The following is a 15845-nucleotide window of genomic DNA, read 5'->3' as shown; positions in this document are numbered from 1 at the left end:
AGGGTCATATAACATTCCACTGGTGGGTACATCGTAGTTACATATTGGGAATTTAAGTTACAATTCTGTGCTACAAATGAGCCTGTTGTAACATGCCAACTCCAATGCCTCTATATTGTACCCAAACACCAGGACCAGGAGCCTAAAAGCTTAGCCAGAAGCAATTACAATTCTGTTTTATCTTAAAAATGGATGCGATTTTTACATTTTTAAGTACATAATTTGTTACTATAGTTAGGAATGATTTATTAGTGTTTCTCCTCTCTTACAGTAAGTTTCTAATAAAACTGGTGTTCTAAGATTTACAGATTTATTTTGCAGATTCAATGGTCCCTTGACCAAATATTCCAACTTGGGCAGTTTCAGGGTCGGTAGTTACTTCCATACTTCAGATTATTTCCTTAGTACAAATTCTCAGGAATAGAATTCCTGGGTGAACAGATGTGACCACTTTTATCATTTTATTTCATCTTTGATGACAATGATTATTATTTAAAAGTTCTGGCTAAGTTTTGAAGGTGAAAAAAGGTATCTCATCCTGATTCACTTTTGTTTTTGTTTTTTTTGGATTATTAATCATGTTAGTTTTTTAAAATTTTTATTTTTAGATTTTATTTATTTATTCATGACAGACACAGAGAGAGAGAGAGAGAGGCAGAGACACAGGCAGAGAGAGAAGCAGGACCCATGGAGGGACCCGACGAGGGACTCGATCCCGGGTCCCCAGGATCATGCCCTGGGTCGAAGGCAGCGCTAAACTGCTGAGCCACCCGGGCTGCCCACTAATCATTTTTAAAAGCAGAATTATTTTCTTATTTTTATTTGCCATTAATACCATTTTTTTTTTTTTATGAATCAGCTATTTCTGTCCTTTGCCTCCAGATGAAGGAATCATGGATTTATGCTATACTACATCTCTGACTTCTCTTCAGATAGATACTCAAGAGTTAATTTTTCTTTTTTCAAGAAAAGCAGTATTTGATTGTTAGTACAATTATAATCCAGAGTGATTCCAACCCAAAACTTGCGACTTGCGTCATACCCGAAACAGAGCAGCTGCATTTTTGGAGATCACATTATGGCATTCCAGAATTTTTGTTTCTCCTACAGAATAAAACCAAATCCCTAACTTACTGAAATGGTATGTGCCAAAATACAGAGCCAGGGCCGCTCCTCGGCCCAGGTTCACACAATTATGCCCCATCTCATATTCTAAGTCCTGATTCCAAATTCATATCCTACTAACTGTAAAAATCAACATTATGTGTAAAACAGAGCCTTTTTATGGCTTACCTTGTCCATGTCTATTAACGTGACAGGAATGTTTCTTCCAACTACCACCATCACTGTACGACCACAGTTATCAACACCTGTGAACAGGAAATGTGATCAGTAGACTTCATTCCAAGATTGGACTCTAATATCTTCATTCCAAGATTGGACTCTAATATCATAAAAATATTCTACACAGATATAAAAGACTGAAAATCAGGACTTACTTTTTAAAAAAAATTTCATCTTTAGATTATCTTTCACTATCTTTCACTGTGGAAAACAATACTTTTTTTTTTTTTTTTAAACTTCATGAGGTTTTGATGACTTGCCTTACTTTTTTAAGATAAGGCTTCTTACAGGTTTTAAATAAGGGACAGCCAAAGGTAAGGCTGCAGGGAAAGACCTTTTTATAAATAGTTTCTTGTTTAAGTTCACTACAACTTTTAATAACATTAGTGATCCAGGAAAAACTAATTGGAAATTAACAAGTACTAGCTGAAAAAGAAATCTAATGGCAAAAGTGGAAATCTGAGAACTTTCTATCATATATTTATATATATTTATATATATTTATATCATATATTTATATAAGGTATGAATTTTGAATAGCAGGTGGATGGTATTTTTAAAAGTAGAAAAAAATGTTAAAAGGTAAGAAAAAGGACATAAAGAAGAAATAAAGTTGGCCAATGTAGAATTGCAAGATGAAAATGTCTAGGTTGAGATATTATTTTTATGATCTTGATAATGAGCAAAACTATCCCCATTAGTATAAAAACAATTTTTTTTTCAGATAAAACATACAAAATCAGAGAAAAAGTTCCTAACAGTGTGTTAGGGAAGGTCCTTAATTAGTAAAAGAAAAGTTACTCACCTGTTTGGTATAAGGCTTTTAGAGAAGCAATATCAGATAGATCCTCAGATCTTGCTTGACATAACCAGCGATTATAACTATAGAAATAAAGGACATGATTATTATAATAACCCATTGTAGGTTAAATTTACAAACGGAATCTGTTTCTATCTTTCCCTAAAGAATGAGATTTTATTATAATGTGCTAGGACTTAAGGAGGTCATAGTATTATGCAGAATCTCTACTAATGTATTATTGATGATAAACACAAACGAGAAACTGAGAAACTGAGAAAGGAAGGTGTTCATACTAAATGATCTTAAAAAATCCTTTATAATCAAGTGAAGACTACTCATATAAATAGCAAAGGTACCAATTACTCAAATTAACAGTTTCAAATACTATTATCTTCCTTTACTAAAAAAACATGCAAACAGAGAAATCCTAAAGCAACAGCAGTTATTTAAAAGAGATGTTCACTCATTCAACAATTTGGTATTAAGAATCCTGCAGTAAACAGACACGGTCAGTGCCCTCAAGGAGTTTACTCTGCAGAAGAAAAACTGGTAAGCGTTGAACATGTGGGACCACAAAGGAACCAGGTAATTTTATGTAGGAAGTCCAGGCTTATTTAATGATTGGTTAATCAAACCAGGTGCGATGATAGCCCATATAGCAGATCCTAGGGAATGTAGCTCGGCTTTAGCTAAGAGGACGTTAAAATTGGAAGATATTAAAAGTCTCAAAGAGGGGAAATGACCTGTAAAACATTGAGCTAATCTTAGTTATTAGAGCTGAATTTTGAAGTTGTATTCAGATCTCCAGATTTCTGAAAAGGTCAGTATTTTTTCTATTTCAGACCATTTTCTTAAAATTCAAAGGACAAAAAAAAGCTTTCAAGGCACTGAAATGCATGAAAAGCAACTTTGAAGCATCTAGGTCCCATAGGGCAACATCCCATAACATGAGAAAAACTAAAGCAGAAGCGGGAGACTTGGTTCTAATCCTATCACTTTCTGTGCATAAATAAAGCTGTTCCACTCTATGGACCCATTTCCTTATCTGCAAAGTGGTGTTTATGTAGAATACGTTTCAGCTACAAAGTACAATCACAAAGCTAAGGATATTTAATAGGAAGCCTATTATATTTGAATTGTAATCAAGTGATACACTTGCTAGTATCAGAAATTGTTACCGCCTGTGAAAAAAACACTTGGTATCACTTAGTTCCATAGTTTTCCTTTTTAAATTTGGCAGCTTAGGGTGCCTGGGTGGCTCAGTCTTTTAAAAGTCTAACTCTTGATTTCAGCTCAGATCATGACCTCAGGGTTGTGAGATCGAGCCCAATGTGCTGGGCATGGAGCCTGCTTAAGATTCTCTCTCCCTCGCCCTCTGTCCTTCCCCACTTCTCTCTCTTTAAAAAAAACCAAAAAAACAAAAAAAACCAAAACAAAACCAAAAAAAACTTGCCCACCTATGTAAATTGAAAAGTCAAAGACAAAATAGCTTTAAATTTTGGTTGAAAACACAATTTGCAAGTCAAGAAAAGACCTATCTTTATAGTAGTTCTCCTTTTCTATATATAATGTTCCACATTTTTACACAGTCACTTCTTTGGTTATTCAAACTAAATCCCCAATGATACTGTTTTCTGTCTTCTAAGTCATCTTCACAATAAGACTGAACAGACTATCTTAAGTGTCTTATGAGCATCACAAGTCCTAGCACAAATCATGTAACAGGAATTCAGTAAATGTCTATTAATTTCTATATTCCACTCTTGTATTCATTAGCTCATTTTTCAAGGATATATTGTGTACATGCAAGTGCCCGCATCACAGCAGGGACTCAAATCTTTAATGAAATAATAAACATGAGTATTATTCAAGATATTTTGGGGGGCATCTGAGAATGATAAAAAGTCCTTGGATTCAAAGAGTTTGAGGTTGAACATATGAGATGGACAAATGTTATAAAGAATGAACTCTGTAGTAAGAACGAAACAAGCAATCCAACAGAGGTCTAAATATTCTATCGATATGCTGAGAGGAGGGCTGGCAGGGAAGGGTGGGGAGAGCAGAGTGAGAGGGTGTGGAGGCAAGGTCCAGACATGTAGAACTGCTCCCCCTTCTTTGCACCATGAGGTATAGTACATGGCTTCACCCGCTTATTGCCAGTGTTCATTTCTACTGTTACACCACAAGATAGGGAATCCGTCTTATTTGCCTCTATATGTCCAGGCAATCTCTAGGGTAACTCCTGATGCTGAGTAAAAACGTGTTCAATGAACTCTGAAAAAAAATTTCAACTGGAATTTAGGTGCACAAAATAGAATTAACCTTGGTTCAAAATACTCATCACTGGTACACACGTGGTTCTCTTTTAAAAACGTTATCTAGGGAAGCCTGGGTGCTCAGTCAGTTAGCATCTGACTTGATTTCTGCTCAGTTGATCTCAGGATCATGAGATCGAGTCCTGTGTCAGGCTCTGCCCTGAGTGGGGAGTTTGCTTGAGATTCTCTCCCTCCCTCTGCCCCTCTCCCTGCTCTTAGGCACTTGCTGTCTCTCTCTCTCTAAAATAAATAAATCTACAAAATGTTTAAAAAGCTGGCTATCTAATTAGTTATTTTTAATGAAGTAATAAGCACTCTGAAACCTATTGTCCCCAATAAAAGCTAGCACCCTCACAATAGTCTACATCTAATCATGTGGTCATTCCCCTTCAATTCTAGCTCCCGCCCCTATAACCAGTCTCTGGAATCACCCATCCATCATTTTCTTGCTTTCCTTTTTATATCCTTTTGGTTCATCTGATATATTCCAAAACAACTTTCTGGAAAAAGCTTATAATGCTATGTGTATGTAATCTTTTGGGTCTTACTTGTTGGACTTACTAGACTAGACAGCTAAGATTCATCTATATAATTGGGTGGTGATGTTGTTCATTCACTATGATGACTATACAATGTATTTGTATCATATGAAAACTATAGTTTTTTTCATCCACTCCCCTACTGGTGAACACTTAGACTGTTCCCAGATTTTTGCTCCTGTGAACAGTGCTACGATCAACTTATTTTACATTTCCTGGTATAGGAGTGCATGATTTCTCTTGGGTAGATACAAAGGAGTTGAAGTGCTAGGTTACAGGTATATTTAGTTTTAGAAGATAAGACCAGATCCCTTTTCCAAAGTATTGTACCCATTCTACAAGCAATGATTATGAGACCCCGTGAGCCCACATCCTCCTCAACAGCTGGCATTAGCAGATGTCTTAATTCTTGCCAATTGGGTCTCTGGTCACTAATGATGCCGAGATCCTGTTCACGTTTACTGTGTGTGTTTCCCTCTTCTGTGAGATGCTTGTTCATGTTGTTTGTTTTCTACAGGGCTATTTCTTCTTTTCTCACTTACTTGTAGGAATTCTTTGTCTATTCTTGATAGCAATCATTTCTCAGTTATGTTTACTGTGAATACTCCCATTCTATAATCTGATTTCACTTTCTTTAAGATTCATTGCCCCACTTGCCAAAGTTCTCAATTTTAATATAGTCGAAGCTATTTTTTCTTTTATAGCCACTGCTTTTTATATTTTAAGAAACCTGTCCTTTCTCCAAGGTATAAAAGATACTAGCTTACTTCTTCCATGAGTTTTAATTAAAAAAAAAATTAAGTCCTTAATCTATCTAAAATTGACCATAGTCCATGGTGTGAACTCCGAAATAGTATCAACTCTAAAATGTTTTTTAACTTTAATCTATGATTAACAACTTGATATCCTAGAATAGATTTTGGTTGGCAAAAGCAACATCCATATGAACATGTTCATGGGGAGGTTTATAGCTTGCATGAAATTCTTAAAGGCTTAATGATTTAAAAAAGATTTATTGTCACTGCTGAGACAGTGGTGCTGCTCCAGTTTCTAAGTATTAAGATAAATTCCAGGGCACAACTCAGGACTGCTATCTTCATCTGGTTTCTTCTTTTTTCTTATTAAAAGTCTCCTCCATTCCACTATGGATCATGTAAATCTGATTTGATTAGTCAATTTTCTTTTCTTTTAAAAAAGTATTTGGGAGGAGGAAATAAAAGCAAAAAATGTTAGTTTTATCTCCTCAGCCAATAGAGAAACAATGCTTTATTTCCCTCATCTATTCAAAAAATATTTTTAAATTTCCATTCTATCTGTTATAAACTGCATCTCATTTTTTGCTGTAGTTTCTGCATTTTATTTCAAAAAATGCTATGCAATCTTTTATCCCAATCCAACAATCAAAACAAAAGATAAAAAAGGAAAACATCAATTCAAAATAGATTCTTATTTTCTTAAAGGTTACTCCAAATAAACAGATTTCTATTACTTACTGGGTAAACTACAATTATAGGTAAACAGTCACACAAAATATGGCAAAAATGGCAGGAAAGGTGGCCACTATAGTGCTCTGAAGGCAGAAATACTGAGTAGACAGTCTCTTAACAGACTGTAAGCAACTAAGGGTGGGTGCTGTCTTCACAAAGCTAACAAAACAATTTCTTCCAGTTAATCAGTTACCATCCACATGCATAACCTCAGGTTGAATGATGAAGAAAATTTACTCAAAAACTCTTAAAAGACTAATGACTAAACTATTTGTGTATGACCAATAGCCTGGGTTTTAGAATCAACACAAGCTTTTCCTGGCCTGGGCACCTGCCCCACACTAGATTTAGTTAGGACCGTTGTTATATACTTACTGTATCCTGTAATTTAAAATAAATTATTCATTTAATAATTAGTTTACCATTTCTCTCCTCTGCAAGACCCTAGGCTCCATGAGGGCTGGGATTGTATCTGTCTTGCATGTCACTTTATTATGTTTTCATCATGACACTTGGTATGTTAGTAAGGGCTCAATAAATACTTAATAATGAATGAGATAAAGTTTTTATTGTGGCAAATGACTTATGGGTTGTAGGCAATTGGGTCTTAAGCTGACCAAGGAACACTAATGAAAAAGTTACTGTAAAATAATTTTAAGAGTTTTAAAAGCTTATGAAAAAGAATATTGCTTCCTAATTTTTGTAAGTAAGCCAACTTCTTCCTTATGATAAACCAAATTAATGTCAGAGTTGGATAGAAGACCTAGAAATATAAAGAATTAGACAACATGCCTAATTTTTTCAGATGAATTACCACACCGAGATGATGGTGTGGCAAGGCAATGCCACAAGAGCAATGATCGGACCCTATATAGCCGATCCACGGGACCTTTAGTTTTGTTACTGATGGAAGAATTGAAAGTTTTCAAAAAGATGTTGCTAGCTAAAGAGCTACTTCCTCAGAGATAAAAATTATCCTTTGCTCAACCTGATCAACTAACATAATTAACAGAAATCAGATTCATTATGTGTAAATAAGGCCTTATTTAGAAAAAGTAAGAGAAACAAATTTTAAAAGGCCACAACCCGCAATCTTAAACATTCAGCACAAGGCAGAGTATGCAAATAGATGACTCATAGCTCGGTTATATCATAAACTCCTAAACAGGCAGTCATCAGTTCTCAAATTTTCTGGTCTCAGGACCCTTTTATGTTTATCTCAGTTATACCTACCATATTAGAAATAAAAACAGAAATATTAAAGATAATTTGTAAATCTAAAAACAACAAAAACTCTATATAAACATCAATAACTTTTTATGACAAAAAATGTGTCTTTAACATTGTTGCAAATCTCTTTAAATTTTGCTGGATTCTCACATCTGTTTCTGCATTTCATCTACTGCAATGCTACATAGTAAGTAGCCTCTGGAAAACTCCACCAAACACTCTGAGAATGGGAAGGAAAAGGGTAAATATGTCTGAGTAGGATTATAAAACTAGTTTTGGTCTCATAGGCTCCCTGAAAGGGTCTCTGGTTCCTTGACCACACTTCTGAGCTGCTATTATTCTGAAGTATTCTGCAGCATAGCTATCAGACACCTGAAGTTTCACCTTTAATCATCACAGGCACTGGACACTTATATGGGAAATCTGAAAACCTTTTGATTTAGACATAACTTATCACTCAAGAGAACTATGTGACAGAGGCACCTAGCCTGTTTCTTAGTTCAGGCTTTGGGAGCTACAGGCTGTGCTCTCCTGTAAGTTGGCCAACTATGTGTTGACTACATGTACACAAAGTCTGACCATTGTTCAGAACATACCCCTGAAGGCAATGTGGCTCACTCATGAATTTCAAAACAGAGGGACTACCTTATTTAACCCTGTATATTTCAGTATCTAGAATATTATCTTGTACAGAGTAAATATCCAATGTTTCCTGAACTGAATGGAAACCATCAACTGTGTACAAATATGAATCTCAAGATCAATAAGACCAGTAAGAAGGACAGTGCTTTCCATGCTGCATTCATATTCCTTCCTAGAACCTAAACCTTTGCTGAGGACTCCTTTCCAGAAAGGAGTGAATAGATTTATTCTAATAATGGCTTGAACTAGTTATCCTTAAAGAAAGAGCCAAAGACAAACAAATCTCCAGTCCAAACACAAACTTCAAAATTTCCAGATTATCTATAGCACTCATGGAGAAATGAAAAAGGTATGAGGGATATGTGTAAGAGAAAGAAGTAAAAGAGAATAGGTTGACTGCTTTGAGAAAAGGGGTAACAGTGAGGTTCTTTGTATATGAATATAAAAAAATCTCTAGTCCTTTGCCAACTTGTCTAATGCTGGTTTGTGTAAGTGGGCTGAAGAAAAAAAAAAAAAAAAAAGGAAAAAAAAAAAAGAAAAAAAAAGAGAAAAAAAAGAAAAAGAAAAAAAAAAAAGTGGGCTGAAGAAGGTAGTAGAGAAGGGAGATGTGCCACAATAGCCACTTTGAAGGCTCTTTCTCAGTGAGTTGTACCTCTGGGTACCCAGTCTAGGGGATCATTTGCCCCCTGTAAAGGAGATAGAATAGATCAGTAATTTGGAGCACAAAATAATCACCTAAGAAACTTCAGAAGGAAGATTTCTGAGCCCTTTCCACAGAGGTGGGAAATTTGGTGTGGGGCATACACATTTTTAGCAAGCAGCCCTGGTGATTCTAATGACTAGAGACTGTACTCCACTTCAGAAAACTGTATCAGACGATTACCAAAATTCCTTTCAACTATAAGGTACTGGTGAGAGACCATAGACCAGTGGTTCTTAAAGTGTGGTCCATAGTCTGACACTTTCTCAGGGGGTTTGCAAGGTCAAAACTGTTTCTGACAGTTTCACAATCATACTGAAACATCAGTTTCCTTTTTCACTGTGTTGACATTTGCACCAAGCAACTGTTAAGTAGACTACTGGTGCCTTAGAATGAATCAAGGTGGAGGCACCAAATTGTACTAACAGCCATTGTGTTCTTCATTGCCAAAATTCTCACAGAGGAAAAAAAATAAAGAATAAGAAAAAAAGCCAGTTTAATTTAAGAATGTCTTCGATGAGGTAAAAATTATTAATTAAATCAACCCTTGGGAACACATCTTTTTAATATTAACGTATCATAAAATGGGAAGAACACATAAAACACTTCTGCATACCAAAGTATGAGGTTGTCTTGAAGAAAGGCACTGTAGGACTTGTAAGCTAAACTTGCTGCTTTTTTTCACGGCACACTGTTCAAATAACTACTGGCAGGCAAACTGTGGTTACTCAACATGAGTATTTGGCAGATGTGTCCTCAAAAATGAATAAAGTGATCCTGTCATTTCAAGAAAAATCAATGGTATTTCTTGTCTGTGATAAAACTTGAGCTTTAAAAAATATATATTATTTTGAAAAATTTGTAACCATTATCAGAAGCTTACAGTTCCTAATACTTAAGACTTTTCTGATGAGATCAGTGGCAATATTAACACATTTTTTTATATTGTATAATGAAATATATCAATATGTTCAAAATCTGAATAATTCAGTGAATCATTATTTTCCAAAAGACAATGCATCATGTTATAAATTCATGCTGTAATTCCTATTATAAAATTCATTCAAAGAGCAGGACAGAACAACACATTTTAATATAACAGAATATAAAAATTCATGGATATGCTTTGAGATTCCATATTACAACTAAACTTCAAGAAATTACCATTTACCAGGTTGTATTATAATATCAAAGAATATCATAAGTTATTTGGCAGGGCTATTAACATACTCTTCCTCTTTTTAATTATATATCTGAATGAGGTTAGATTTTCTTTATATACTTCACCCAAGATAACTTACTGCAACAATTTGAATGCTGATATAGGAATCCAGCCGTCTTTTATTAAGGCATACATTTAAACCTTTTCAAAAGGTAAAACAGCGCCATTTCTTCTAATTTTCAAAAAAAAACCATGATGGCCTATTTTTAAATAAACTAATAAATAATTTCTCATATGATAAATACTAACAGGTACAAACCATGTAAACCAAAGCTCTCTGGAGTCCTCAACAATTTTTAAGAGTGCAAAGGCGACCTGAGACCAAATCGTTTAAGAACCACTGCCTTTGACTAAAAAAAGGTAACCAGATCTAGCAGTGCATGAATCACAATGTGAAAAAGTTTCAAAATATATACAGATGCCAAAGTCCCCGTCATGTGAGGGAGAGGCCCCTCACTGTATTTAAAGAAAAATGTTTGCCAAATGATTCTTACACATGTTAAGTCTAGAAACCACTGAAGCTATCATTTGATTGTGACTGCCTTTGGAAAAACTGTTCATTGGTGCCCCCTCGTGGCAAATTTGCTGTTGTTTCTAAAAATAAAATCAGAATAAAATGAAAACCAGAAACTCATCCACCCAGATACAACATTGTAATTCTATAAGGGACTCCAGAGGTCATCTAAGTCCACTTCCAGTTTATAGTTGGAAACTTAAAACAATCACACATCATTGCAATATACTGTGACAAATACTATGCTATACTTTGGTTAAGTACAGGATATGAAGAAAAAAAAAAAAAAAGAGGAAGAGGCATCTATTCCAGACTTCTCTTCTGTCTATTCTGGCTTATCTCCAGGGAGATACCTTTCTAGAGGCAATCACTTTTAAGCTGAAACCCAGAGAATGGGCAGGAATTAAAGGATGAGGGTATTTCAGTCAAAAGGGATGGCAAGTAACAAAGCTAAAAGGCGAAATATACCATAATTTTCTCAGTACCGAGGAAAACAGCAGTGTCCGATTTTAAGAGCTTGGTAAGTACTAGGTGCTTACAACAATCCTATGAGATGTTAATCTCTCAACCAACACTGTAAGGTAATGCTGATATGAACTGTTTAGAGTTTATAATTTTTCTTTCTTTTAGAAGTTTCTGAAAAGCAGCTAGCTTTCCAAGGACTGTTAATCCTTAGAAAAGCTTACCCAAAAGTACATAAGCTGCTTTCCTTTATGCTTTAAAAAGGACTTATTCAGTACTGCTTTAGAAAACACCATAAGATCCCTAGGAATAAACCTAACCAAAGAGGCAAAGGATTTGCACTCCAAAAACTATAGAACACTCATGAAAGAAATTGAGGAAGACACAAAGAAATGGAAAAATGTTCCATGCTCATGGGTTGGAAGAACAAATACTGTTAAAATGTCTACACTACCTTGAGCAATCTATACATTCAATGCTATCCCTACCAAAATACCAACAATTTTTTTTTTCACAGAGCTGGAACAAATAATCCTAAAATTTGTATGGAACCAGAAGAGAACCTGAATAGCCAAAGGAATGTTGAAAAAGAAAACCAAAGCTCGTAGCATCACAATTCTGGACTTCAAGCTATAATACAAAGCTGTAGTCATCAAGACAGTTTTGGTACTGGTAAAAAAACAGACACATAGATCAATGGAAGAGAACCCAGAAATGGGCCCTCAACTCTGTGGTCAACTAATCTTCGACAAAGCAGGAATGAATATCCAATGGAAAAAAGAGAATCTCTTTAATAAATGGTGCTGGGAAAATGGACAGCCACGTGCAGAAGAATGAAACTGGCCCATTTTCTTACACTTACACAAAAATAGACACAAAATGGATGAAAGACCCAAATGTGAGATAGGAACCCATCAAAATCCCAGAGAACACAGCAGCAACCTTTGTGACCTCAGCCACAGCAACTTGTTAGACACATCTCCAAAGGCAAAGGAAACAAAGACAAAAATGAACTATTATTGGGACTTCATGAAGAACTTTTGCACAGCAAAGGAAACTGTTGACAAAACCAAAAGGCAACTGACAAAACAGGAGAAGATATTTGCAAATGTCTTATCAGATAAAGAGCTAGTATCCAAGACCTATAAAAAATTTACCAAACTCAACATCCAAAGAATAAATAATACAATTAAGAACTGGGCAGAAGATATGAACAGACATTTTTCCAAAGAAGACATACAGATGGCCAACAGACACATGAAAAAAATGTTTGCTATCACTCAGCATCAGAGAAATTCAAATCAAAACCACAATGAGATACCACCTCACACCAGTCAGAATGGCTAAAATTAAAAAGTCAAGAAACAATAATTGTTGGCGATGATATGAAGAAAGGGGAACTCTCTTGCACTATTGGTGGGAATGCCAGCTTGTACAGCCTCTCCAGAAAGCAGTATGGAGGTTCCTGAAGAAGTTGAAAATAGAGCTACCCTTCAACTCAGCAACTGCACTATTGGGCATCTACCCCAAACATACAAATGTAGTGATCTGAGGGAGCACCTGCACACCAGTGTTTATAGCAGGAATGTCCACAAAAGCTAAACTATGGAAAGGGCTGAGATGTCCACTGATGGATGAATGGATAAAGAAGATGTGGTATGGACATATATACAATGGAATATTACTCAGCCATCAGAAAGGATGAAATCTTACCATTTACATCCACATGGATGAACTGGAGGGTATTATGCTGAGCAAAATAGGTCAATCAGAGAAAGATAATTACCATATGATCTCACTCATGTAGAATTTAAAAAACAAGACAGAGAATCATAGGGGAAGGCAGGGAAAAATAAAACAAGATGAAATCAGGGAGACAAACCATAAGAGACTCTTAATCCTAGGGAAAAAAATTGAGGGTCGATGATGGGGGTCAGGGGATGGGGTAACTGGGTGATGGACATTAAGGAGGGCACATGATATAATGAGCACTGGGTGTTATATAAGACTGATGAATCACTAACCTCTACCTCCGAAACTAATAATACATTATGTTAATTCAATGTTAATTAATTGAATTTAAATAAAAAAAATGAAAACACTTGAAAGAAATGGAATGGCTAAAAAAAAGAAAAAAAAAAAGAAATGGAATGGCTTTATAAGGTCCTTGGGATAAATTAGGGAGAAATAAAGTACTTTTAAATTTAACAAAACTGTAGATTATGCTTTAATTACCAATATAGTAAAGTAAAAACTTCGTAACTCTGCCTTTCCCTTTTCCTATTCCCACGTTAGAATGAAATTTCACCCAGAGGCACTACACTTACAGCAGGAAGAGTAGGAGCTCTGAAGTCAGATATGCACCTGAACACTGGCTTCACCACATATTAATTGTGACCACTGATAAACTAACTCTGAATTTCTGTATCTACATAATGGGGACAATATTTCCCACTACATTGTCATGAAGAACAGATGAGAATATGTTATATGCAGATCATTTAGTCCATGCAGGCTCCTTGCTGATTTCTCATGTCCCTCTGTGTCTATCAGTCCAAAGGGATTGCCTTACTTTCTTTGATGCTGCTTCTGCAAGGCCGCCTCTGATAACTGTCCCTGAAGGATCAGTCTTCTTTGCTTGTCAATATCTCCTTCCATTCGAGCAAAAGCGTGAGAACCGATGAAAGAGAGGTCAACTCCCAAGCCTTCGGCCTCCTCTTCTTGGTTGTCTGTAACAAAAATACTATCAACAGAGAGTGTATGATAAAATCTGACAGTAAATGCTACAGACTGTGAATGTTGCAACAGGGATGACTATGACATCATCAAAAAAACTGGGGTTGAGGGTATTTTTTTGAAACTCAAACTGAAATCAGATTTCGGCATCTGAAGAACTGAAATAATGCAAGAAACCACTTGTCCCTGTGTAACAGAAGTTTTAGGAATACACAAAATCAAATCATGGGGACTTGAGTGTAACCTTAAGAAGGAAGAACAAAGGTAATGATAAACAAAAAGATAGAATCATATTGTATATAGGTTTAAAGAAAAGAGAAATACAAAGAACGAATGTTTAGAGTCATTTATCCAGAACTGTTTTAAGGAGGGAGCACATGATAAACTGACACAAACACTTGAGTCCTTTTGTTGGATAACTCGCAATGGCAGCTTGCTTGCCCAATATTGCAGGATAGGATCCACGTTCACTAAGATATGTTTTAATTCTAATTTAGCATCCTGGTTTTCTACACTGGTCATGCCTATATAATCATCTGACTCATAAGTGTTCTGGTTTTCACTACAAATTAATAAATCAACTTTCTAATGTATCCAGACGATCATTTTGTGTTTGGCTAGAAGTCAGCACTTTGGGAATGGGTCATCTATCTCTTAGTGTGTTCCCCTACTGCTTTATTAGCTTTGTTCAAAAAAATTTTTTTTTTTTTTTTTTTAAAGAAAGAAAAAAAAAATGCCTTGGACCATGGGGAGCTTCCCAAAGCAATGCCACTACTTGAAGCCCAGCCATGTGGGCCATCCAGCTGGGACTTCCTCACATCTACTTCACTGCTCCTTAATCTGTGACAGGCTAATGGCTGAGAAATCTGCTTTTATGAAAAACAAAAAACAAAAACCCCATGAACAAATCAGGTAAAGCTGATTTTACATCTATTTTAACAGACTGAACATTCTAATTGAAAATATTTATGAATAATACTAGGACTTCCATCTATGAGGTAATCAAGCACTCTTAGAAAATGGTAGACACAAGGAACCCTTTGGCCAATGAGTTAGCCTAATCTGCTGCTTAGCATTATGATCTCAAATTGGGTTTGCAATTATTACTCATTGCATTTGTCATACAAAATGCATTTACCCATTTAGGAAAAACTATATTCTACATTGGTGGTCACAATCATGAAAATTTCCAAATAACTCTGGGGATACCCTAAAGTACATGGATAGCCCTCCAGCAAAGCCTCGTTCAGATATTTCCTGATGGTACACCACTTCCAATTCCCTCCACTTGATTTAAGGCTATGTACTGGTGATAAAAAGGAGATGAACAACCTTCTACAGATTTTGATGCCTGTTTAAAAGTGTTCACAGTAGGAATCTCATAGTAATTCCTGAGCTGCTGAATTTTCACATCCAGTTCTGAAGCTTCTGAGGCATGTCTCCACACAAGGGAGTTACGACCTTAACCATGTACGCATGAAGATCAAAATAAGCTGTCATACAGTACAGATTCAGAAGGGCTCCCATCCTACCATGTTCTACCATTGCTTCAATCTACATGAGTATATAACCTAGAGAAACAAAACAAATGGTAATGGCATTCCTGTTTTAGTATTTAATGTTAGGTCTCGCTTTTGGAGGATATTGTTAAAGCTGCTGAAAATTTTAGATGATTATGTACTTGATTACTGTCTCAAAGAGGGTCCCATATACAACTATAAACTTCATGAGGATGTAAAAGTTGTTATATCCACTTCTGGATCTCTACTGTCTAACAGACTTAATGTTTTGTGTGTGTGTGTGTAAATATATGTATTTTAACTTAAAGAGTAAATTTTAACAAGAATAAGCC

General features: G+C 35.6%; 1 protein-coding gene across 7 annotated transcripts in view; it reads right to left on the bottom strand.

Moving 5' to 3' along the window:
• The window catches only part of GDAP2 (ganglioside induced differentiation associated protein 2), an 81262-nt gene that overhangs the window by 37391 nt on the left and 28026 nt on the right, over window positions 1–15845 (bottom strand). For all 7 annotated transcript variants that reach the window (XR_012004122.1, XR_012004124.1, XR_012004123.1 and 4 more), the window contains exons 8-10: window positions 13830–13986; window positions 2150–2226; window positions 1294–1370 (exon numbers count right to left, since the gene is read on the bottom strand). Coding sequence is in view for 3 of the 7 variants with exons in the window: in XM_072769603.1 (XP_072625704.1) it covers window positions 1294–1370; window positions 2150–2226; window positions 13830–13986 (311 nt within the window). In the remaining 4 variants the exon portion in view is untranslated. The remainder of the gene's footprint in view (window positions 1–1293; window positions 1371–2149; window positions 2227–13829; window positions 13987–15845) is intronic.

The sequence above is a fragment of the Canis lupus genome, chromosome 12, assembly GCF_048164855.1.
Source record: "Canis lupus baileyi chromosome 12, mCanLup2.hap1, whole genome shotgun sequence".
NCBI lineage: Eukaryota > Metazoa > Chordata > Mammalia > Carnivora > Canidae > Canis > Canis lupus.
This window is presented reverse-complemented; position numbering and strand designations above follow the sequence as displayed.